Source organism: Periplaneta americana, chromosome 9, assembly GCF_040183065.1.
Source record: "Periplaneta americana isolate PAMFEO1 chromosome 9, P.americana_PAMFEO1_priV1, whole genome shotgun sequence".
Lineage (NCBI taxonomy): Eukaryota > Metazoa > Arthropoda > Insecta > Blattodea > Blattidae > Periplaneta > Periplaneta americana.
Genome location: NC_091125.1, coordinates 88,013,318 through 88,038,348, shown reverse-complemented (window position 1 = coordinate 88,038,348; position 25,031 = coordinate 88,013,318). Strand labels below are relative to the sequence as shown.

General features: G+C 36.2%; 1 protein-coding gene across 2 annotated transcripts in view; it reads left to right on the top strand.

The window, feature by feature from the left end:
• The first annotated feature begins 861 nt into the window (after positions 1-861).
• Positions 862-25,031, top strand: part of LOC138706204 (homeobox protein unc-4-like) — a 286,141-nt gene continuing 261,971 nt past the window's right edge. For both annotated transcript variants that reach the window (XM_069835230.1, XM_069835229.1), the window contains exon 1: positions 862-1,977. In XM_069835230.1, coding sequence (XP_069691331.1) covers positions 1,584-1,977 — 394 coding nt within the window. In that variant the 5' untranslated portion in view covers positions 862-1,583. The remainder of the gene's footprint in view (positions 1,978-25,031) is intronic.

Below are 25,031 nucleotides of genomic sequence, written 5' to 3'. Positions count from 1 at the left end.
CCGGGTCCGCCAAGTTCACAGTCAGAACTATTACCCTTAAACCACAACAAAGAATCACAACATATAATTCGAAATAGATTAATATCACATCTTGCCTGTCACTTGTGTAATAGACTAATTCTCTTTAATCTGGCAATACCACAGAGACCTTAAAAGTCACAACGAACAGAAACGGACAACTACTACAATTTTCTCACAGTGTAGGAAAAACAGAAATAAAAAAGCGACAACGATATCTTAACAACCTGTTGTGAGAATAAGGTGCAACAACTTTGCATGAGTTTTTCTCACAGTCTTCACCATTATTTTTTATCAACTCAGGGTAAAATGAGCTTGACTGTTTCTTTATTTCTGAAATGACACGGACTGTAAAGTAGATAGAAAGACTGAGAGGGAAGGGGGGGGGTAAAAAAGCAAATTGGAAGCCATCACAGCGTGCCCCTCCTACCATGTCATCAAGATTTTAATTTCCAACACTCCACCCCGCCCTTAATTGAATGAGCCATGTCTCCACCCCCTCCTTTAAAAAAAGCGAAACACTACGAAAAAAATTAAAACTTCTTTTCCCATAACCTCCTTAAGTTGATCAAACCAATGTCGAACCAAGATAGACAGAGACAGAGACTCCAAGTCTGGAAGGCGGAGCTTCAAATTGTTATGAAAACCGAAAACATAAGAAGGCGGTGCGAGCGTAATGGGAGGGTTACGTAATTTGCCAATAGGATCGCGGGTGCCAGTGATAGTGCTAGGGAAGGGAGAGTGAGTAGAATGCGGGGAAGTAGGGGGCGGTGACGGTCGCCGTTGGAGGGGAGCACAGCGAGATCTCCCCCCACCCAGAATCGTCATTAGGGTTCTCGAGCTTGTGGGTAGCGGAGTCGAATCGCCTTCAGTATAAAATGTCGGATTGGCGTGGTAAGAATGTGGGGGAAAAATTGTTTTCTAAGTGACTTCGTAGCTATTCAACAATAAAAAAAGTTATCGACTTTAGGGGTGGGAGGGGAAATTTTTAACTACCATACACACGTAACAATTAACCGGACTGCAACTAATTAAATAATAGAGTAAATCATCTCACATAATTTGCAGACGTGTTACACAGTGATTTTGTAGAGACAAATTTTATTCCAAGAAGAGAGTAGGCCTAATTTAATTCTGAGAAGATAATGAAGAAAAAAAGTGTTGTTTTTTATACAAAGGACATTAAGAGTGTGGGTACTTTGACCGTGTGAACAGGTTTGTAAATTACACAAACATAATGTTAATGCCCAGACTGGTTATTATGTTCAAGGATTTTTAACACTGTAAATTAATTGGAAAAATAATCAAGATGTTCCTTAGATACAGACAAAAGAAGATCTTAGAATTTGTTAATAACAATGGAAACTGAGGTAGCAACAATTAATCTTTAAAATGAGAAGGAAACGTTTAGTAACCATGGTAACGGTTCGGACCCGGTAAGTCCTTCATAAAGATGATCAGCTGTAAAAAATTTTCGTCTCTATGGCAACAGAGTTTTTAGCTTGAAGACGTCGAGTTGATCTGGGCCCCTTTTAATGAAAGGGGGGGCTCCGTATTAGAAGACTATGGTATTGGAGACGGGAGGATTGCCACCCCCGTTACAATTGTACGCCGCCGCCGCTGCTGCCGCCACTGGGGGCGGCGCCTGTCTCTCGAGACCTCCAGTTATGCCGCCTTTTTTCCACGCGTCGTCGCATTTTGCGACGTCCAGAACCGCGGGAGCGCCCGCAGGGTTCCCGATGGGACTTGCCGGCTTCGCAGTTCCCCCCGGATTCCTGCATCATCACGGAGCCCTGGGACCCAGGTTCGCCTCTCTGGCGGCGTCCGTAGTGAGCGCCAACAACCGCCAGCATGAGTCCACCGGCGCCGCCGTCGATCTGGGGGCGGGAAACGTCATCCGGCGACGGGTCATGCAGCTGACCGACGATAGCGCTTCTGAAGGCGCGTCGCCCAAGAAAGGTAACTTCTTTACTTCCTTCTACATTACTGAGAAAGTGTGCTAAACCACTCTCTACAGTTTTGATACGTCTGTGACACGGCCTATTCGCAGGACAAAAGCATTTCGTCGTTGTTCCTGCAATAACTTCTATGTGCAAAATATAAAATTGTTCAGTAGGAAGAAAAACACATTTATTCATTCTATGACAGTAGTACATAGGAGACTGTGAATTCTTACATTTTCGAAAGAAAGAAATGTAATTACATATAGGAGATTTTATTATTTGCTGTATCACTATTTAAGTTATTTAATAGAGCAAAAATCTTAAAATCGATAAATAGGCCTATGTCACATGGGAGTTATTGCCGGAACAACGACGATTTGTATTACTTTTACAACAGGTATGACAGTTTCTGTGTTATCTTTCGAGCATTCCGAATGAAAGCATTTGATGTGTTCATAATAAAATATGGAAGTCATGAACATCTAAAGATCTTAATGTTGTTTAGCACGCTCTCTTAATAAATCATTGTAGGATTATCTATTGCTAACCAGCTCAAGAATTCAATTGTTCCTACTGTTTCTGTCGCTAGATAGCGCGCCTCTTAATCTAATTGATATAGGCCTAGGCCTATTGGGCCTACTAAACCTACAGTATTGTTGTTATTATTTGCACAGTAGTTAAAAAGATGAGTATCGTAGTAAGACAGACTACTCAATTGTTTATATAATTTCTATTGCCAAAGAACAGATTTATACTACAGTCGCTATCTCTAGGCAACACCGTTCTCAATATTTTTCAGCAAGTGTGTTGCTATGTAACGTGGTTAGCATATTTCCTCTATTTATTACCATGCGACGTGGGTCTCAATTGTTCTCACAATTACTGTCACTACAGTAGACGATCTTATTAGTAATTTTTACTGTAATAGCCTATGTTACTAGGCAAAGAGGCTCGCAAATGTTTCTGATCTTCCTGTCTTTAGGCAGCGTGTCTCTCTATTGTTTCTGTTATTTCTGTCACCAGGCAACACGATTCTTAATTGTTACTGGAATTCCCGTCGCTAGAAAACACGGGTTGCAACTCTTTCTTAAATTTCTGTTGATAGACAACTCATTTCGCAATCACTCGAAAACTGGTTAGCAATTGAAGATTGTGATCCCAAAACGCATTAATTCCATCTACAGTATATAAAAAAAACTGGGTTAATTTATTTATCCATCGGTCTACGGGCTGAGCGAGTTTTCAAGTGATATGCACAAGAACACAAACTTTTAGACAAGGAGTGGCGTTGTTCTGGAAGAAAACAAGCTTAAAACATAATTATACAGATCTCAAACGTAATAACGTATATAATATGTATGAATCATAGAAAAGGTCAAATGGACTGAGTGAGTTTTGGGATCACACCCTTCAATTGTTTCTGAAATTTCTGTAGCTAGGCAATACGGCTCGCAATTGCTTTTTAAATTCCTATCACTAGATAACGCATCTCGCTGTTGTTTAGAGTAACCTGGGGCAAAAGTCCGCACTTTTCAGACAAAAGTCGATTTCTCTCAATATAATTAAATTTTTTATCCTATTTTTTTTCCTGACACATGCTATATGTTTATGCTACAACATGGCAAAGTAACATTCATATATTATGTATCTAATAGTTGCTATTAAATTATAATGAGTTTGTGGTAAAATAGGACTTTTACCCCATGCACGGGGCAAAAGTCCTGTCCATAAGGGGCAAGAGTCCGAATCTAAAAATTATTTTCAATTACTTTAAAGTATTATAATAATTTGTCCCAATGGTTATAACCCAGTGGAATTATATTTTCTGAACAAACAAATCAGTGATAATGTTAATTAAATTAATAAATTTGGTATTTTTATTATAATTAAATCAAACAAAAATACGAATTATTAAAAAAATACACTTTCTAATCAGTAGTCCATTCCAAATGAAGGCGATGCTGAGTTATGATACTGTTCACTGCTGTAAATGTTTAAAGCACAAAGGATTTAAGTTTCTTCATTAACAAATTAAACAGTTGAATACTAAACACTAGCACAAATCACAGATAAAACGTCCTCCTTCATAGGAAGTGCACTTTTCGTGCCACCACTCTTCGCAAGAGTCACATTTTATCCAGTCTTCTGTGGGAGGATCCTCATAATCCATGTCGCACCCAGGACAAATTGTTTTTTCAGATGACTCAGGTTTCTTGCTTTTCTCTCTCTTCTCTTTGGTGCCGGTCTTGAAAGTCAATTTCCTATTGGCAACATTAACTTTACTATTCCTCTCCATTTCGAGTGCAGTCTTATGCGGCGTTGAAGTCAGTACAGTAGACTTCTTCCCTTTCCCCATTCTTTTCCTCTTGAATTCTACCTTTGGAACAGGAATTATTTCCGAGGGTGAATACTGCGTTCCTTCACGGTTCTCTGATGATCCACAGGGTGAACACTCACGTTCTTGCACATCTGTTTTGCTGGCTTTGCTAACTCCAGATGTTGACGGTTGTGGTGGCTGCTGCTCGTTATGTGATCCAATGTCATCGCATGATGCAGAAGGGGAAATGGACCTCTGGTCAGTTACCTCCGAAGGAAGAAAGTCTTCCTCGCCAAATTTCAAGCGATCCATGGGCACAATACCACAAACTTCGAACGCTTTGACAGCCTTCTCCGCCGTACTGTTTTTGAGATATGCTTTGCCAAACAGCTGAGCGACTTGAAACTGAGTTATGACCCTGCCTGGGTTACTCATCATCCACTGGTCACAATATGTGCTATAAAAGTCTTTAAGGGACTTGAAATAACATCTGTCAAGCGGCTGCATCTTGTGGCTGCTGTGTGGTGGAAGACTCAGAAGATGAATGCTGTTCTCTCTGCAATACTGGACATTCTCTAGTGTTATGTGTGAAGTATGATTATCTAAAATCAGTAGCACAGGTTTGTTCGTAGTTGCTCCAACATGATTCTGGAAGTGACGTAGCCATTTAACAAAGAGTTCACAGTTGATATAGCCTGAGTCTGATATAAACATCACCGAGCCCGGTGGAGCCCCATTCATTAGCTCTTCTTTTTCCCGCTTTCTGGGGAAAATTAATGCTGGGGGGACGTAGTTCCCAGCAGCGTTCATACAACAAACTGCAGTCACCAGTTGGCCCCTCTCTGCAGATGATACCTTTCCCACAGCTCGTTTCCCTTTTGTAGTGACAATTTTTGGGGCTTTGTTGGGTACTGTTGTAATCCCAGTTTCATCCATATTGTAGATCTGGGTAGGAGAGAATTTACATTTCCCTTGCAATTCTGTGAGATTATTAAAAAACAAGTCACATTGCACGCGATTGAAGCCCATTATTCGAGCGACGCTAGTTTTCTGTGGGAGCCTTAGAGATAAATTGTTCCTTTTCAAGAAATTGATTGCCCAATCAACTCCTGCCATTTGAGTCTCGTTATTGAATGGGTGATTTATTTTGTTGAATTGAACATATTTAAATGCTAGACTGCGCAAAGATGATAGTGTCAGTCCATAGAACATGTCACTAAGCAAGTTACAATGCTGTGCAAGTTCCATTTCCTGTTCTTGATTTAGAATGCATTTGAACCTTCCTAGCGCTGAAACACCTGTACCTTTCTTGAGTCTTTTCCGCAGTGTTGACTCATCAATACCAAAATGCTCGGCGACTTTCCTTTTGGACATGCCACTAGCAATTTTTTCTTGTGCCTCAGCAAGCATTTCTGATGTTACTGGTTTGCGATCTGATTTTCTTTTATAGTCTCTGAAAATAAATAAATAAATAAATTAATTAATTAATTAATTCATTCATTCATTAAATGATTAAATTTTAAACCGATAATGCAAACAAGAATAAGCATTTTCGTTTGGCAGTTGGGGCAAAAGTCCGCACCAGGACTCTTGCCCCATCTAAGATGCGGACTCTTGCCCCAACCTTGGAAAATTCATGTTCTGATCTGTGCTGCCATCGCACGGGCAACTAAGGAACCTTCAAGTAACGCTACATGTACCTTATACAGACTCTTTTCATATCCCTTACAATAGTTTGTATATACATTATTACTTATAATGTTAACACGTTTCCAGAAACGTTAAATATAACATCAACAGTATGTAAATTGAAACTTACCTCATTGTTCAGACAATTTGCACACGAATTGAAGCAAACTATGTCAGCACAACGGCAACCATGACACCTTCAAAACCACCATACAGTAGTGGCAACTTAACAACTCGAAGACAGAGAAAGCGATAATAGGACTCTTACCCCATGCGGACTTTTGCCCCAGGTTACTCTATGTAATTTCTCTTGCTAGACAATGAGATCTGCATTTCGTTTTTAAAATTTCTATCACTAAACAGCGCAGTCCAGAATTACTTTGTGTAGCTATGAGTCCTACTAAGGTACATAGTTTCTAATTATTTCTGTACCTAATTCTTGTAGCTAGACAACATATTTTCAATTAGGCTACGTTTATAGTTTCTGTCAATGTACAAAGCAAACTGCAAAAGTTTTTTCAATAAATTTTAGTAACTAAGGAAGGAAGATCTAAATTATTTAACACCTCTATCGCCAGACAACACAGATCTCAGTCATTGTTCTGTAATAATTAATTGCCTGTCTTATGTTTTATCTATGGACAGAAGCTGTTATTTAAAAATTATAATTAACGTAACATCATAATATAGGCCTAGGCCACCTCCTATAGTAAATTTACAATGTTACATCCAATGTGGCATCCTTACTGCAGGATCGACAAACTTACCTAACAAATCAATTTAGTTGTCTATATTCTTTCAACAGTTTATAAACATTGTGAAAGTAAAGTGTTAGGCCTATTACAATTCTAATCTAGCTATTACCGTATTGTAGTTAATAATGTTTAAAAACAGGAAATGTCTTTAAAGCATTTCCGCACCATTTCAGATTTTTTTGGCATAGACTACTTGTATAAATAAATTAAAGATACCTAAATGGGTAACATAACCAGATCTCGAAGAAGTACCCAAGAACAAATTTCGAAATTTGAATTAAAATACGCGGAAAAATTATTAAAATCAATACTACTAATGTAATTATAATATGATAGGCATCACGCCAAAGAATTTAACTTCTTTTCTTCTGTTGCAGTATGTATGATAATGAAAATCTTTCTGAGATCTTCCCCGGTGAAACTTCTGCCTCTATCACTAAAAAAAGTTTCATAAGTGAACATTTTTCTTCTACATCAAAAGATGTTACCGCAACGGAAAAGAATAGAGGCAGCTAAATTTATGTAAGCATGAAATAGGTAAAAAATTTATGAAGTTTCTTTCTGAAACAAAATTATGTTTTTTCCCTCCCATAAATTTGAGCGACAAAATGCAAACATAAATTATAATAGGCTGTGCATCTTCTTGTGATAATAGGAAAAAAATGCATGCAAAATATTTTAAATCAAATATGGTTTTGTCCTACGCAATCAAATATCTAGACAGACATGTAGAACGGTCGACCACGGCATAAGTTATTATTTGTATGCAAATAGATATGCAATATTAAACAGTCACTTCAGAGGTTAGGAGACTCATTTATTCAGCTTGCCATCTCTGACTCCATGATCAACTTCTCCCTCTTGGTTTATTGAGCCAAAGCTTACATCGATGTTATTTCATTAAGAGGTAGGCCCTAAGCTTAGGCTATATTTACTTTCTTTCTTATTTTTTCACTTCTGATATTTTTACTTCAACTGCTTTTATAAATAATAACAAAGAAAATATTACACATCTTAATTTCTTATTTAAATCAATTTAGCCCTATTCAAAATCTAGCAACGCAGACATAAAATTACGTTCAATGAAGAAACAATGAACCTATTTATATATTGAACATTACAGAATTCTAAGAAAATTACTGAAGGACCTAATTATATAATTAGTCTACTAAACTACAATTTCTGTCGCTAGTCAATCAACTATAAATTTTATTTTAACAAAATTCATGTTGCTAAGCAATGCATAGTCTAACTTATGTGAATAAGATAACGTATGATAATTTTTTTAAGAAATTCTATCACTAAGCAATAGGTCTACATCTCATCTTATAAGACATTTAAATAATATTGGTTCCTAGGCAATGGGTCTCTAGGCTTCTTCTATAACATCTTAATTTCTAGACTATCGTTAGCCAATCAACTGAGTCTATTGATTATATGTAGACCTATTTGTTATTCTCTAGCCTAAATGCAAATAATATATAACACAAAATTAGCGTTTACTTTCACTAAAATAACTAATATCTAACGACGCACGTGAAAAGTAACGATAAACGAATAAACAATAAACACACAAGAAATAAAGAGAATAGTACTGTGAAAAAGGCACATTCTAGATTTTATATCACTTTTATCCACAGGAAATAGTAGTCTAATTAAATAATAATGTTGAGTATAAAACATGTAGCCTACTGTAAAATATTAACACATTCCGGAATTTACTTGTTTTTATAATATTTTTGATACTAATTTTTTTCCTAATTGCACGGAGTTAAGCAACAAAGACCAACTGACAATTTTGTAAAAATGAGATTTTGATGTCATCTGCAAGCAAATAGTTGAAACTGTCGCAAATTATTTGCAATTATCTACAAGAAATAGTAGTCTAATAGCTAAATAATAATGTGTATAAAACATGTAGGCCTACTGTAAACATTCTAACACATTCCGGAATTTACTTGTTTTTTATAAGTTAATATTTTTTGACATCAATTTTTATTTTCTTAATTGCACGGAGTTAAGCAACAACAGACCAACTGACAACTTTGTAAAAATCAGATTTTGATGTCATCTGCAAGCAAATAGTTGAAACTATCGCAAATTATTTGCAATAGGGGATTCTTATTTTCCACCTTCAACATTTAAATTCTGTCCTTGATTACTTGGTTTTCCTCCATTTTGTATTCTGCAACAATAGATCAACATACTTTTTGTTATTGCAAAATTTACATCATATTTATTTATAATGGTAAGTAATACTGAAATTATTTTCTTCCATGCTCAGAGTCAATTGAATTTGAACACAATAGCCTATCGGTACTATGAGGTTATAATTAATTCCAACTAAATACCTCAATAAGCCTATCTTTAAAAAGTGGTTTTATTCGTTGATCTCTTGTTGTATAACTCTGTTCAATTACTGGCGACGGTGGTTGTGTCCTATCTCTCGACGTTTTCCCAGGCAAGTGTCTTCTTTAGGTAGACTACAATCCCAGTGAGATAAATGACCTTGTAGCTAAGAGCTAATAAAGTACACAAAATCGTTAATTCTCTGCGTTGTTAAACAGTGACACTAGTTCGTCATCCTCCTCGTAATTACCAATCCTTCTTCACTTTATTGTTAGCCAGTCTTAGAGCGGCATTCACAGTCGGCGACTTGGGCCTATTTCTTTAATAAGAATAATTTCATTAAGTTGTAGAGTCTATTACTTATTGGAACATGTAAAGTTATATGATTAAGTTATAGTAGCCTATTCATAGTCGGCAATGAAGTTGTATTTCGTCAAACTTGATTTAATAAGTGTCCAATGTCACAACAACATGAATCAGTCAGTGATGTTTGTTTTGTCTCCAGTTTTGTGTGCATAGCTTTGTATGATTAAATTCTTATTGAAATGAGAAGAAAAAAGGCGCTTTTATTCTTACATTTTATTCATGCTTAATATTTTAACTCAAATTGACAGGATCAGAATATTTAACCTTATTAAATACTCAAATTTTATTGCTAACTTATGAAAGAAATCTAACCTTACCGATATACTGAAGTCCACACCTGTGGAGTAACGGTTAGGGAGTCTGACCGCGAAACCAGGGGCCCGGGTTCGAATCCCAGTCGGGTCAAGTTATCTGGTTCAGGTTTTTTCCGCGGTTTTCCCTCAACCCAATATGAGCAAATGCTGGGTAACTATCGGTGCTGGACCCCGGACTCATTTCACAGGCATTATCATCATCTCATTCAGACGCTAAATAACCTAAGATGTTGATACAGCGTCATAAAATAACCTACTAAAATAAAAATATACTGATTATCTCATAATCATATTAGGCTAGGCTTATAGTCAATATTACATTTAATAACATGAAACTTAACTGAAAGCTTCCCGTGGCATAAAATCTCAAGCAAACAAAAAGTTCTAATAATATCTAGGTCCTATTGGAGGAACTGGCAAACCTCTTGGTTCTGTTTTGGAAAGGTTCCTTCCACTTTTGGAAATATTGATTCCAAAACCGTCTTTTTGTAAAAACAAAACCTCCTTTTGGATTCAAGTTCATTATAAAATTCAAAGGGATCCATGGCGTTTCGCAAGTAACGTTTCGGGAATTCCCAGCATATCAATAACTTCCTCAATCAGTTCTTCAAAATCGTTTTGTAGCCCTGAGTGGCACAGTTGGTATAGAGCTGACTTTCTGTGTCCGAGGTTGCAGTTTCGATCCCGGCCCAGGTTGGTGGCATTGAAGTGTGCCTAAATGCGACAGGCTCATGTCACTAGATTTAGTGGCATATAAAAGAACTCCTGCGGGACAAAATTCCGGCACACCGGCGACGCTGATACAACCTCGGCAGTTGCGAGCGTCGTTAAATAAACTATAATTTAATTTTTAAAAATCGTTTTAAGTTAAAACTGAAATACATCAGGGATCCCCATGATTTCATTAAGTTTAACTTATTGCATCACATAAGTAGCACTTGAATGACTATGAAGTAAATAAGGGTATCACATAATCATCATTAAGTGCGATTTGTTTGAGCCGAAATCTGCAATAAAGAAGACACTGAACTTCGACTTAGGGCCTAAATGCAAGTATGACTCAACTCGACTATGAATACCGGCCTTAAGACAACGTTGTCATCCCATCTTCTAAATCATTTTAGCAACCTATGATAATGTGCTAGATTTTTTTAGCCTTTCCACTGCATCTCTATTACACTGTGCAAAAACTCTAAAGTACTGCATCACGTTGAACATTACGAAAGCCTCAAATCGAGCTTAACGTAGCTAAGTTCTTATGTCCATTTCTGTTGGCTGCCTCTCTTGATTCAAGACAATTTCTTCCATTAGGACGTTTTTGGACTGCAAACTTTGAGGTTCACTAAGTTCTAATCAATCCCAAATATAGATAAATGTACTCGTAAATTTATCCTCTTTATAAGCTATGAAGGTTCACGTGGGGCACAGAGGTAGATCTCCATTCTTCCATGACTTCGGCACTAGAATGAGGTAGCATGACGGGCACTACGTTCCAACCACCATTAACTCCCGGGAAAGATCCTGTATACTCATTTCCACAGAAGTCTGAATGAACCCCGAAGACATTTCAGAAGTTTCGGCAACGAGAAAATTCCGTTACTACCTGGGATTGAGCGCGAGACCTTCGAAATGAGCTTTCCGACTGTCATTCGAAACAAAAGTTATCTTACGAAAAATATGTTAAAAATTACCTATAGAGCCTAAGTCGTTTAATCCTTTATCACTTTCTGTCAGATCCTCTATTTTCTAAAAAATCATCTCTGAATTGTATGCAATGGAAATCTAACGATTGGAATGTGAAATAAATGGCAGCTTGGCTTAGCTAGTAGGGGAAACTCGGCTAATTCCGCAGTAGTGCATAGACCTATATGATTTTACTGCGGCTTTACAATAGCGTGAACCTATGTTTTGAGAGGCTGTCAACAGGAGGCATGTCCTCTGCAGTGCTATAGAAAAAAATCAAGGATATTGGTCGACACCTCTGTCGACAATACAGTGAAACATCGAAAGTTGGCTGTTTTTCGTGTTTTGCTACACAACTGTGAAGAAAGTGAGCATTGTTACATATAAATTGTTCCTTTTATGTTACTTTCATAATGTATTTCATAATTATTTACTACTGCGGAATTAGCCAAGTCCTATTGCGGATTTTTCCGGAATTACCCGAGTTGTTCTTTTTCAACTGTAATGTAGGCCTATATAGGCTACAACTAAATATATTTGCATTTTAATAGATCTCTTTATCTCATTTGGTAATGAAAGCTTTCGTCATGTCTACATACCTTGATAATATTTTTCAATAAACATTTTGATAAAAATATGATAGATTTACATCTTAATATTGCGGAATTAGCCGAGTCCCCCCTATTTAAATCTAGGCTTATTATAAATCATTCAAAAGAAGTTTTAATTTTCTTATAACATCTCTCTCCATAGCCTATTCTCCTTATCTGGCCGTCTGTTTCACTATAATTTTATTAATCGTCCCATGAAAAGCTCTGTTTTATAAACTCTATGTTTAAGCCAAGAAACACATTCACAGTAGCTAAATAAATCATGTAGCCTGTTCGCCCGAGAGAGTCCGTCACTTTCAACGATGGAAATTATCCGGGTATGAAGTATATTTATTTTAATTAACGCAGAAATTCTCGGAAACTAATCATGACAGTCTTACCGCTATAAAGCAAACATTAATAATTTTCATTTATTTTTCCACATTTAACGACGTTAGATATTTAATTACACTATAAAATACGACATAAATAGGCCTAATAAAAATCCTCATTCTATCTTCATAATACATTTTGGATGAAAAAAATATATTTTTTTTATACACGCTTTAACATCTGTGATCATATGGCGTATTTAGGATCTTTGGGTGTAGGCTTACCAGTAGGCCGTTTTTACTATTGTTAAGTTCCTATTTCTACTGTGTATTGTAGATGGCTTATATTCATATTAGGCCTAACTGATTTTAGATTTTTTTTTAGTAATGTTTATGATATTGGTGAGTGAGGCAGTGATTAATCATGCCATGTAAATTTCCAATCTGGCATGTACCTTTGTGACTGAGGGAAACCATGAAAAACCCCAGTCAGATTGGTAGCCACAGGGTTAGAATCCGAGACCTCCCGAATGCGAGTCTCAAAGTCATTCGGTAAAATATTTTTAATAACTGTGATTCCTTAAAAATGTGAAATTTTGGTTGTATGAAAAAGTGACTGTGGTTACATAACACATAGGACTACTTTTGTTACACATTATGTAGAAAATAAAGTAGGTTAACTTTTAAGTTCATTAACATATTGTAAAGAAAGAAAGAAAGAAAGAAAGAAAGAAAAGAATGGAGATCGGTCGATACCACAACTGATTCGATAGGCCTACTGTAACTTTAAAAATGAAAACTGAGGACACAACAGAACAAAAGTCACTGGCGTAGCTCAGGCGGTACATTTGATTGTCTACTAATTCTGAACTGCGATCGGGCATTTCGATTCCAGCTTGGTCCAGCTTGGGCTCACTACCTGATAAGGCGAGTATAAGGTAATCACACAGTAAATGGTCTTCCTCATTTCGCCAAAGATCATCTTGCTATTACCTATTCCATCAGGATTTAGTTACATGTATTAATATACCTGACTTCGTTAAATAACCGATTAAACGCACACAAAAAATTAAATAATTCAAAGAGCATTAGAAGCTTTGCGCTTTGCATTTTGATTGATCGATCAAACGATCGATATATATTTCATTACTCATCACCGTAACATAATAATAGGCCTACTACATTTCATATTTATTTATTAAATCATCCATTAATACTTCAAGATGCCCACCAGTTAAATCATAATCCACTATAGATAGAACTAAATAGGCTTATATTCCTATCTATTCATTCACAAATCAATAAATAAATCAATCACACATTGAACCAACAATTCATAAAAATCACCCGATACATACCTACTCATTCGACCAACCACTCACCGATCCTTCAATATATCTACCCAACTAACTATTCATTCTTCTACCCATCCAATCACTTGTCTAACTACCCAGTCACTCACCTATTCACATACCCATTCATTCACCCACCTACCCACAGACTAATTAATCCAATCATGCAACTACTCCTCTATCTAACCACTTATCCATTCACCCTTTCATCTAAGTAATGAACCATCCATTCACACTTTCAACTAAGTGATCAACCATTCATTCACATTTTAATCTAAATGATCAATCATCCATTCACTCGCTGGCCTGCTGATTCGGAGCTGCACTCGGGTTTGGATTGGATCTCCCATGTGGACTGATTGGTTTCTTCCGAGGTTTTCCCCAGCCGTGAGACTGATGCCGGGTGGTCTATGGCGAGTCCTCGGCCTCACTTCATTTCACCCCCGTTTGGTCTGATTACCTGGTTGGGTTTTTTCCGAGGTTTTCCCCAACCGGAAATGCCAGGTACTCTGTTGGCGAATCCTCGGCCTAACTTCATCTCACTACATCTCGCCAAAAATTGTAAAAAAATTGAAGTTGAAATTGTAAAAATTGTAATTAAATCTTATAAAATGTTGACTTGTTCCACATCTTAAAGCTTCATTGCTAATTAAGATCTACGGAATACAATAAATTAGATGAAATAAAAACACTTTCATCTAAGTCATCAACCACCCATCTAGTCATATATTCATCCATCCATCCTTGCAAACACCTAGGTCTATACATTCTTCAAATTACCATCTAACTCAAGCATTAACCTATCGATCTACACAGGGTGTTTCAAGAAGATCGTAAACACCTTCACGTGGTTGTAAGGCAGGACATTTGGGGGCTGTCTGAGATAGAGAATGCATATCCGCTGAAGCCTCCTTTAATAATAGTAACGGGAAGTAATCAAAACATGCATGAAGCCTCCTTTAAGAACTATGTGACTGTAAAAGAGCTAACCCCTGCAGGTATGCAAGTTGCTTGAAATTAAAAGCCCTTTTGGTGCCTGGTAACTGTATTCATGTTACATAAAGATTACAAAAAAAAAAAAACTTCGTAGTGTGGTAGTATAGGCAGGACAATTGAAGCTATTCGAGATGAGTGCTGTGTCCGTATAGGAAAGAACAATAACCTTTCTATGAATCGACCGGCGCCTCTGTGGGTAACGCCGTTGGCAAATGCGCAAAGCAGCCAGACTATTACTTCAGGCTTCCTCATACACTTAATACTTTTCGGCGTACTCCCGTTACATGTATCGTTCCATGTCGCTGGGATGAGTTCACTGTGCACTGTCAACAAACACACTACAACTCAGGCTAAGTTTGGTATTAGCACGTGGAATGATGACAAGAGAGGAGAGTGGCACGGCCTTAAGTTTGGACCTCAAAAACAAACGTAAGGATCGCTCTGAACATTTGCTGTGTAAGGATAAAATACTGTGCATTGTTTGCTTTGTATTATAAAACTAACATTTTCAATTTGAAACGCATTTAGAGAATCTCAGTTCGTAATCAATGAAATGTAAATGTTGAGCTCTTCTCTTGTCGCCGCTTCACTACTTATTGGCCTGAAGGAAGCACGAGCAATGACGATGTGTTCAATGTGCATTATCAACACAGGCTACAACTCAGGGTAAGAGACGATGCGGACTTATTAGCTACATCCTATCACTGAAACACGGGGGCCGCTATTGCCTACTACAATAACCCAAATGTACTTAAATTTAGCCTACAGTAGTTCTTCTTTCTTGTTTTCTGCAGGGATATACAGTAGTTACCAGGCACCAAAATGACTTTTGATTTCAAGAAACTTGCCTACCTGCAGGGGTTAGCAGTTTTACAATGACGAAGCTATGAAAGGAGGTTTCGGCGGACATGCAGTCCCTATCTCAAACGGATCTAAATGTCCAGCCCTACGTCCCAACGAAGTCTGTTTACAACATCTTTAAAACACTCCATATGCTTTAACCAATTCAGACGACCATGCATTCCTTCAAATAGTTATAAATACATCAAATCATGCAATCACACTCCCGTCCATTTACCTATTCATTTGTACAATCACTCAGTCATTCCCCCTTGCATACGGTACATAACACACCTATCTAGCCTACCCCACCTATCCATTCGTTCATCCATCCATCCATCCATCCATCCATCTACCCAACTACTCGTACATCCATCCATTCATTCACCCATCCATACATCCATTACCCATCCATCCATCCAACCATCCATCCACCCACTCATCCATCCATAAATCCACCCACCCATCCACTCATCTTTCCATCCATTCACCCATCCATCCATCCATCCATCCATCCACCCAACCACTCGTACATCCATCCATTCATTCACCCATCCACACATCCATTACCCATCCATCCATCCATCCACCCACTCATCCATCAATAAATCCACCCACCCACTCATCCATCCATAAATCCACCCACCCATCCACTCATCTTTCCATCCATTCACCCATCCATCCATCCATCCATCCACCCAACCACTCGTACATCCATCCATTCATTCACCCATCCACACATCCATTACCCATCCATCCATTTATCCATCCATCCATCCATCCATTCATCCACCCACTCATCCATCCATAAATCCACCCACCCATCCACTCATTTTTCCATCCATCTATCCATCCACCCCTCCCATCCATTCATGTATGTGTATCCATCCATCCAGTCACCCATCCACACATCCATCCACCGACCCATCCATTCATCCATTTATCCATCTACGCATCCATTCAGCCACCCACCCATCCATCCATCCATTTATCCATCCATTCACCCATCCACCCATCCATCCATTCACCCATCCATCCATCCGTTTATCTATCTACAAATCCATCCAGCCACCCACCCATCCATCCATCCATCCAGCCACTTGCACAACCGTCAAATCATTGATCCATCTATTCACTCACTCACTCACTCACCCATCTAAGCATAAACCGATTCATACAACCATCCATCCTTCTAATTAACCATGAGTGCATTAATCATGTACCTAAGTTACCCAACCACCCATTGTCTATAGGCCTATCTATCGATCTACGTACACATTCAACTGTCCATACAGGCTTCATTCATCAATCCAACCACGCATCAAAATTAAATGACTGAATTCATAAATCAGCCCATTCTTACAGTAATTATGCTGATACCTAGCAGTTTGCAAAGAAAGCTACTGGACTTTTTCCGCTCCTAACGACAGAGCTCTTAAATCCACCGCCATGGGATTTGCATCAAGCAGGCCCTATGAACCCGAGAGTATTTCAGGATAAATCTTCACAAACGTGCTGACAAACGAAGTAGGCCTATAGTCTAAGACCCAGCCCACATCACTAGCACTTAAATTTAAAAAAAAAAAAAAACACAGGTAATTGGCCTACACAGACAAACATCAAAGCGAATTTTGCATTTACAGAAATAAGCTACTTCTGTTAGGCTATTGTTGGTCTATGTCAGCGTTTCTCAAACTGAGGGTCATGATGTTACATCAAGGGGACAGCTAAATAAAATTAACTTAACGAGTACAAAAGCAATAAAACATCCTGAGAAAAAGGAACACCGTTACATTATATTAAAAATACCTACATTAGACACACAATTCTATATTTATTAAAATCTACAGTCAAAAGTTGAATAACATTTTTCTAATGTGACAGGAACGTTTTTTCATTCAAAAGTTTGTCCGTACGTGAATCAACATTAGAAACACACAAAAGCGAATTAATTTTAAACCATAACAGACGAATCCTGATTGAACAGAGTTAAACCGTTTGAACTAGTCTAGCTATAAGTTTATATATAAATTCTTATTGTTATTGTTGTTAAGTTTGTGCAGGGTGTCGCGAAATAACTATTCTCTCTCTCTCTTTTTGGTGTCGCGCGACTAAAACGTCTGAGAAAGACTGGTCTATGTTCTTGTGTAAGAGCGTCATTTCAGATATTTTTCACTATTATTATAACAATATAAACTTATTCTAGATTCATTTTTCTTAGGAATTCGAAGCTATTCAAAATTTCAGTAACTGATGCTATTTCTTCTTTCTCTTCCTACTCTTACCATTCATTAGATTAGTGATCTGTTGAGGTCTTATTTCTCCTTACATCTGCTTCCGTAGTCCTATAAGAGTTTTTCCATTAGGTTTCAGGTTTATAATTTAATATGCACCTTTAGAACAGTTCATTTGGGAACATAATTCTTTCAAATCATCTTTCAAATCAAATATGTAATTATTTATACGGCCAAAACTGGAGCAATTTTTAATTAATGAGGAATATCTATTTCATTTTCTTCTCACTTGACACATTCACCGGTTGTTCAATTCGGTGGCTTGCAAGCTTTTTAAATGAATCAGGGATTGCAGAAACAGCACATGTCACTATTTGTGGCGAAATGAGTTTATTCGAGTTTCATGGATTGTTGATATAGGGCTATCATTCTATGCAGAAACCACATATGTCAGTATAGCTGTCTCACATTTGGAGACCTGTGAAATCCTGGAAGCGAGCAGAAACAACTCATGTCAAAGACATGTGCCGACACATTGGTTCCGATTCCAGGCGGCAGACATCTACGACACAAGGATACAAAAACTGATCCCACTGAATAACAGAAGGCTCAATTCTGGTGGTGAATACGTTGAAAAATAACTCAACAATTGCTATATCTGTTGCAAAGTTTTTGCATGAAATTTTGTTCTCTTTCTGTAAACGACCCCAGGGAAACTTATTTTTTACGGCCTTCGTAATTGCGCTCGAATGGCCAAAATTTGTGTAAGCACTTCTTTTGACATTATTAAAATTATGGAAGAAAAAAGATTAATTTTTTTATCTGCCCCCATGAGAATGTTTGCTTGTAAGTACAAAGGAGAATACCATATTTACATTCTTCATTGGCATATCCAGACAAAATCGTGCCAATTCAAAGAGAGAAGCTTGACGATATACGCAAACTAATGCGTTACATACCACACGAATATCAAGAATTTTACAATAATATTGTTCAGTAGCCTATTGTGGAAAAATAAGTTCATTTATATACTGAACTTATGTATTAAGTACACAGTAGGCCTATACATATATTATATCTCTAATTTGACAAATAAACTCCAGTTAAACTGAAATTATTATACTACAATTTTGATTCCTTGCAGAAACAGCACATGTCAAGCTAATATATATTGATTTATTTCACTAACAATTCATTAGATTCCAATAAATTTGATATAAAACGACACATCTATTAGCAGTACTATAACCAATGATGTGGCCTACCACCAGTAATACCGTTTTTGTGTCTACTGAAAAATTTACTTTCCATGACATGTGTTGTTTCTGCAATCTCCGATTCAAATGCAACTCTATATCAGTCATGTAGGCTATTCAGTGTTACTAAAACAAAGTACAAATCAAAGTACTTATGATTATAATGAGATATGTTGTAGTCTACAGTTTCGGATAATGAATAAAACAACATTGGTAAAATTGAAAGTGTACAATAGGTACAAATATTTCTGAAAATGTTGAGCCAAGCGACTTGTGACTATAACCAACGAGATAATGTAACAGAAGATCATGGAACAGAACTCTGACGAGTTAGTTATCAGCATATAAGACACAAAAGCTTCTACATGCTTAGATTTAAGCCTATGATTTAATTATCAAAATTAACGTCTACTGGCATATGCCATTAACATTAATTATTGTGTTTTTCTCTTCATTGTAGGCCTATATCACTTTACTTTTATTGAACTGATTTAAAGTAAAAAAAATAAAAATAATGACTATACTAGCCCTATTTTTCTATTAAAAAAGTAGGCTACATAATGCAAAAAATTCAGTTTTTAGAAAAAAAAACTGTCACTATTCAAGGAATTATGGATGGTCTAAGATAAATAGGCCTAATGTTTACTCTAATAATGAGTAATACTAACCCTAGATCATATGTTATGTAACAGATAAATCATCCCTATGTTAAAATCGGCAGCGCTTTGAACAGAACAACCGCCAGGATCGCCACCCGTCCGCCGTAAACGAACGCGAGATGGCAGTACAGTCGCTAATGCAATTCAAATGGGAATTATGACGTGACTCCTTATGTAACAACTAGATGGCAGCATAGTAAACCTGGCAAAAGTTGTTACCATCAAAGCCTATAAGGTCGAGCTCTCTGGGTATATATGATCTAGGTACTAACTTGATAGATTCTTCCATATTTCGATTATATTTTCTTAAATCTCCTGCTTCCGTATTTTCGAAATCTGTAAAGTAGTGCCATACGTACCTATGATGAAAGAGTAATGGAACGGAGAAAAATTCTCTCCGGCGCTGGGATTTGAACCCGGGTTTTCAGCTCTACGTGCTGATGCTTTATCCACTAAGCCACACCGGATACAACCCCGGTGGATAAAGTATCAGCACGTAGGGCTGAAAACCCGGGTTCAAATCCCGGCGCCGGAGAGAATTTTTCTCCGTTCCATTACTCTTTCATCGTATGATGACGCAGAATATCTGCATGGAAATATCATATGTACTTCGGTACATTAAAATAATATATATACGTACCTATGTTTTGAAATTGCATTTGTGCCTATAACTTTGGCGGTTGAATTTAAATTGCACGGAGTTACGCAATAATAGACCAACCGACAATTTGAAAAAATAAAAAAGAGATATTTGCACAAATCTGTTGATGGTAGGCTAATTTAACTCGAAAAAAAATCAAGAATGCGATATCTGAATTTTGCTGTATAAATCTTGAATATAAATAAAACTTAATAGATATTAATTTATTACCAATATTAATCCTAGAAATTTCGTATCCAAATAAACCACCTATTTATAAGAAAAAATTCGTTTAATGCATAAAATTCTTTTATTTATTTTTCTTTGAAATATTAATTCAACGGCTGGTCTCTTATCAAAAATCAGTTAGCCTTTTCTGGTATTATTTGTGATATTTTTTTTGTAATGGTATGAATGTTATAATACATCTTGCATAAAATGTTTTATAAAAAAAAACATTTATTTCAATGGTCAATATCTCGAAACAGGTTTTTGGCGCTTGGTCTCTTATTGTGTAACTCTGTCCAATTAGGGCCTATGTCCAATGGAAGATTTTTGGATTTGGTATTTTCGCGGTTTCCTACGTCTTTCTACAGGAATTGTTTATTACAAAGGGCAGGGATTCACTTCCTATTTAGACCTGTACGAATTTCAACCAAAGAAAAACTCTCAATATTTTCCTAAAAGCGAAGCCACTTGTTGGTTATGACCAGTTAAATCTAATTAACATAAAACCTATTGTCGTCTTTGTAAAGATGAATTGAGCCATATCATGTTGCATTAAATTGGGCATGATTTCTATATCTACCGTAATATAGTTTTCAAAACCTGGTAAGACTTTCTCTCGACATTTTAACTATCTGTGATATGACACAGCCTACCTTACAGTTGGGATAGGCCTCTATTAACACAGAACTTCATAAAGGCCTGCATCAGATGATACTTTTTATGGTTTATTTAACGACGCTCGCATCTGCAGAGGTTATATCAGCGTCGCCGGTGTGCTGCAATTTTGTCCCGCAGGAGTTCTTTTACATGCTAGTAAATCTACTGACATGAGCCTGTCGCATTTAAACACACTTAAATGCCATCGACCTGGGCCGGGATCGAACCCGCAATCTCGAGCATAGGTCAGCGCTATACCAACTACGCTACCGAGGCCGACGATATGTTTAGAAGCATGAGAAGACACAACTAAAATTTTAAGTACGGAGTTATGGCAGTACCTGCTATTTTATATGAAAGTGAGTCATGGATAATGAAGGAAAAAAATGTATTCCAGGCCTATAGCCTATCCCTACAAGCAAGAGAGATGAGATTTATAACATCTGTGAAGGGGTGCAAGAAGATAGATAGGATTCATAATGGAAATTTTACAGAAGAACTCGATATATTTTCAACTAATGATAAAATAAACAGCATAATTATACACTACATCTAGAAAGAATGTCACTATCCAGGATTCCAAAGTTGATAACTCTAATCAACCAAAAGGAAATGGAGATTTGGGACGACCCCGAAAAAGATTAAATCGAAATTGAAACAGATCGGAAAGGCCTAATCACCGGAGGAAAAAGAAGACAATCTTAAAAAAAATTGACGTTACAGCCCCCTTAGTAACAGTGCTATGATTATATATTTTAGATACGAGTATTTTCAGAACTATTGAACAGATGCTTCTGCACCAACATATAGGCCATAATACTGCACCAAAATCAGTTGCTAAGCACATTTTCTGTAGCAACGAATTGCCTAAATTATATTTTTATCCAATACTTACAAATAAAATATCCCGTTGTTATGTTAATATTTGATGCACAAAGTTATATTTTATATTCATGTTAGGAACAAGAAGTGAATATTTCTATTTTAGTAATTTCTTTCCCTTTCGACTGTTATTAACTCTATAAACCTTCGCTTGGGGAGGTACACCATTGGCCTGCAAAAATTTAGTGAAATTCTCTTTTTTATATCTCGACTAATATAAAATGTAAATGAACAAACCTTAATGCTTGATACTGTATACATACATTACACTTTATAAAAGATTATTCAGAATATTAGAATAGCTAATAGCTGTTAAAATAATATCAAATTTGCATATTTTTATTAAAACTGTAAAGAATTTACATAATAAAATATACAGTTAATTAAATATGTGTATGATTATTTTACTGGAATATTTTAAAGACGTATATCAACAACATAGTCTAGGATCTTTTAGCTAGTCCTTCAGAAAATTTTTTTTCTTAATCGAAAGTTTTAGACAATTTAATATTGAAGATAACGATTAAGGAAAAAAAAAATTCTTGAAGGAATAGTTAAAAGATCGTAGTCTATATTGTTGATGTCGGTTTTTAAAACATTCCAGCAAAAGAATAATGCAGAAATTTAATTAATTGTATGTTTTATTATGTAAATGCTTTACGGTTGTAAAAAAAAAAGTTATGTAAATTTGATATTATTTTTATAGGTGATCATTGGTTACTTTAATATTCTGAAAAGTGTTTTATTAATTTATAATGTATGTATATTAAGCCTGAAAAGTTTTGTTCATTTAGCTTTTATAGTAGCCTAGCTGAGACATACAAAAAATAAATTTCACTAAATTTTCGCAAGCCAGTGGTGCATTTCCTCCCTTAATATAACTTAGTTGTTCTTTTATTCTCTATATAATACCTATAACAATGAAAGCATGTGTCACAAAACTGTAACTTACTTAAGCCTACTTACAAATGGCTTTAGAGAACCCATCTACGTCTCGCCCCCCCCCCAAGGTCTTTTTTCCTCAGGTCACCTAATTAACACTCTATAGGCCTAAGTATACATTTTTGGATTCACCCATACGTTCTACATGCCCTGCCCATCTCAAACGTCTGGATTTAATGTTCCTAATTACGTCAGATGAAGAATACATGCGTGCTGTTCTGCGTTGTGTAACTTTCTCCATTCTCCTGTAACTTCATCCCTCTTAGCCCCAAATATTTTCCTAAGCATCTTATTCTCGAACAGCCTTAATATCTGTTCCTCTCTCAAAGTGAGAGTCCAAACACATCATTTTAACTAGTTCACATAAATCTATTACTACGCTTATAACTAATTAATATTGTTCACTTGAGATTTTCCGCCATTTTATAATATTCTATACTTCGTTCTTATAATGTTGGGCGGGGGAGGCCTATAACGCTTCAGACCGTCCAATTTCAAGCCAAGCGTAGAATGAGATCTCTGCCATTACTTGAATAACAATTATTATATGATTACTTCTCTCCTCCTTCGCCGGCAATGTTTACTTCTGCTATCATACATATTTCAAAGAAGTATAAGTTAATTAAATTGGAAAACTTCATTTCTCACACTAATTTATTAAACCTTGTCGGACTGTAAAGAAAACAACTATCGCAATGTCCATATTTTATATGTTGTACAATATTAGGCCTATAGTGTTGTGAAATTTTAAGTTTCCTACCATTTTTTTCTATTGTTCTATAAAATTATAGCATATAGCCTATTAACCTGTTTTATCGTATACGATACTTTCTCAATTTAAGGGTTAAGGATATATGTACATGAACGACCACAAGTATTGTTAGAAAATGAAGCCTCTAAATTTCTAAAATATTATTAGAAAATGAACTCACATTTGGACAAAAATTACAAGGTACCAGAACAAGACTTATTAGAACTTAAATATCTGATAAAAGTTTAAAAAAAAGGTTACTAATAATATCTTTCAAACCAGTTTTTTTTAAGTATGAAAAAAAAATAAAACAAATTCTGTAGTTACATCATTTGGTAACCATAACAGTGTTATGGTCTCTCTGACATCTTTAATATTGTTCCTGCATGTATTAAACACTTATTTCTGAAAAGTAGACTACTCTCAGAAATGTAGAGTTGTTTATTTTAATACAATTCAATTTTTATTTGTCCTATATAAAATATATTACAAATTTCATAATGTTTTGTGACCTAATTTTTCTATATTCAAAGAAATGGGCACTATTGTAGTCTACCTTTTACATAAATGCATGTTAAATCAGTGTACAAAATTTCATAATTCTATCTCTAATGGTTGTGGACTTATGAAATAATATGTGTGAAAATTTTCAAATTTTGGAAAATTTAACTTAAAGTAAAAAGTAAATTATAAAAAATATTATTAGTAACTTTTTTATACTTTTATCAGATATTTAAGTTCTAATTAGTTTTGTTGTGGTACCTTGTAATTTTTGTCCAATTGTGAGTTCATTTCCTTATAAAATTTTAGAAATTTATAGAGCCTGCATTTTCTAATAATATTTTTGGTCGTTCACGTGCATATACCCTTAAGGAAGATATAATCATAATGCAATTTCTAATTATTAGAACAAAATATGTGCCGATGTGTTGCATTGCTGGCTCACAGCGTCGTAGGATACGTCGTTATGATAATGCGATCATATAAAAGTACAGAACACGGCGGGGTAGCGGCATGGTAAGGACCTCCTCCTTTGCAAACAATTTGGCATTAGGAGTTGTAGTAGTAGGAATGTTTGTCCTAGATGCTTGCCGCCTTTATTTAAACGTCCAAATGCAGTCGAAGAATTCAGATCAATTAGAAATATCTAAGTTATTAATCCATCGAGAATGGAACACGCGAATATCGGTTTAGCAGCTTACCCCCGTCAATCACTACCGGTGCCCCAGTTGGATACA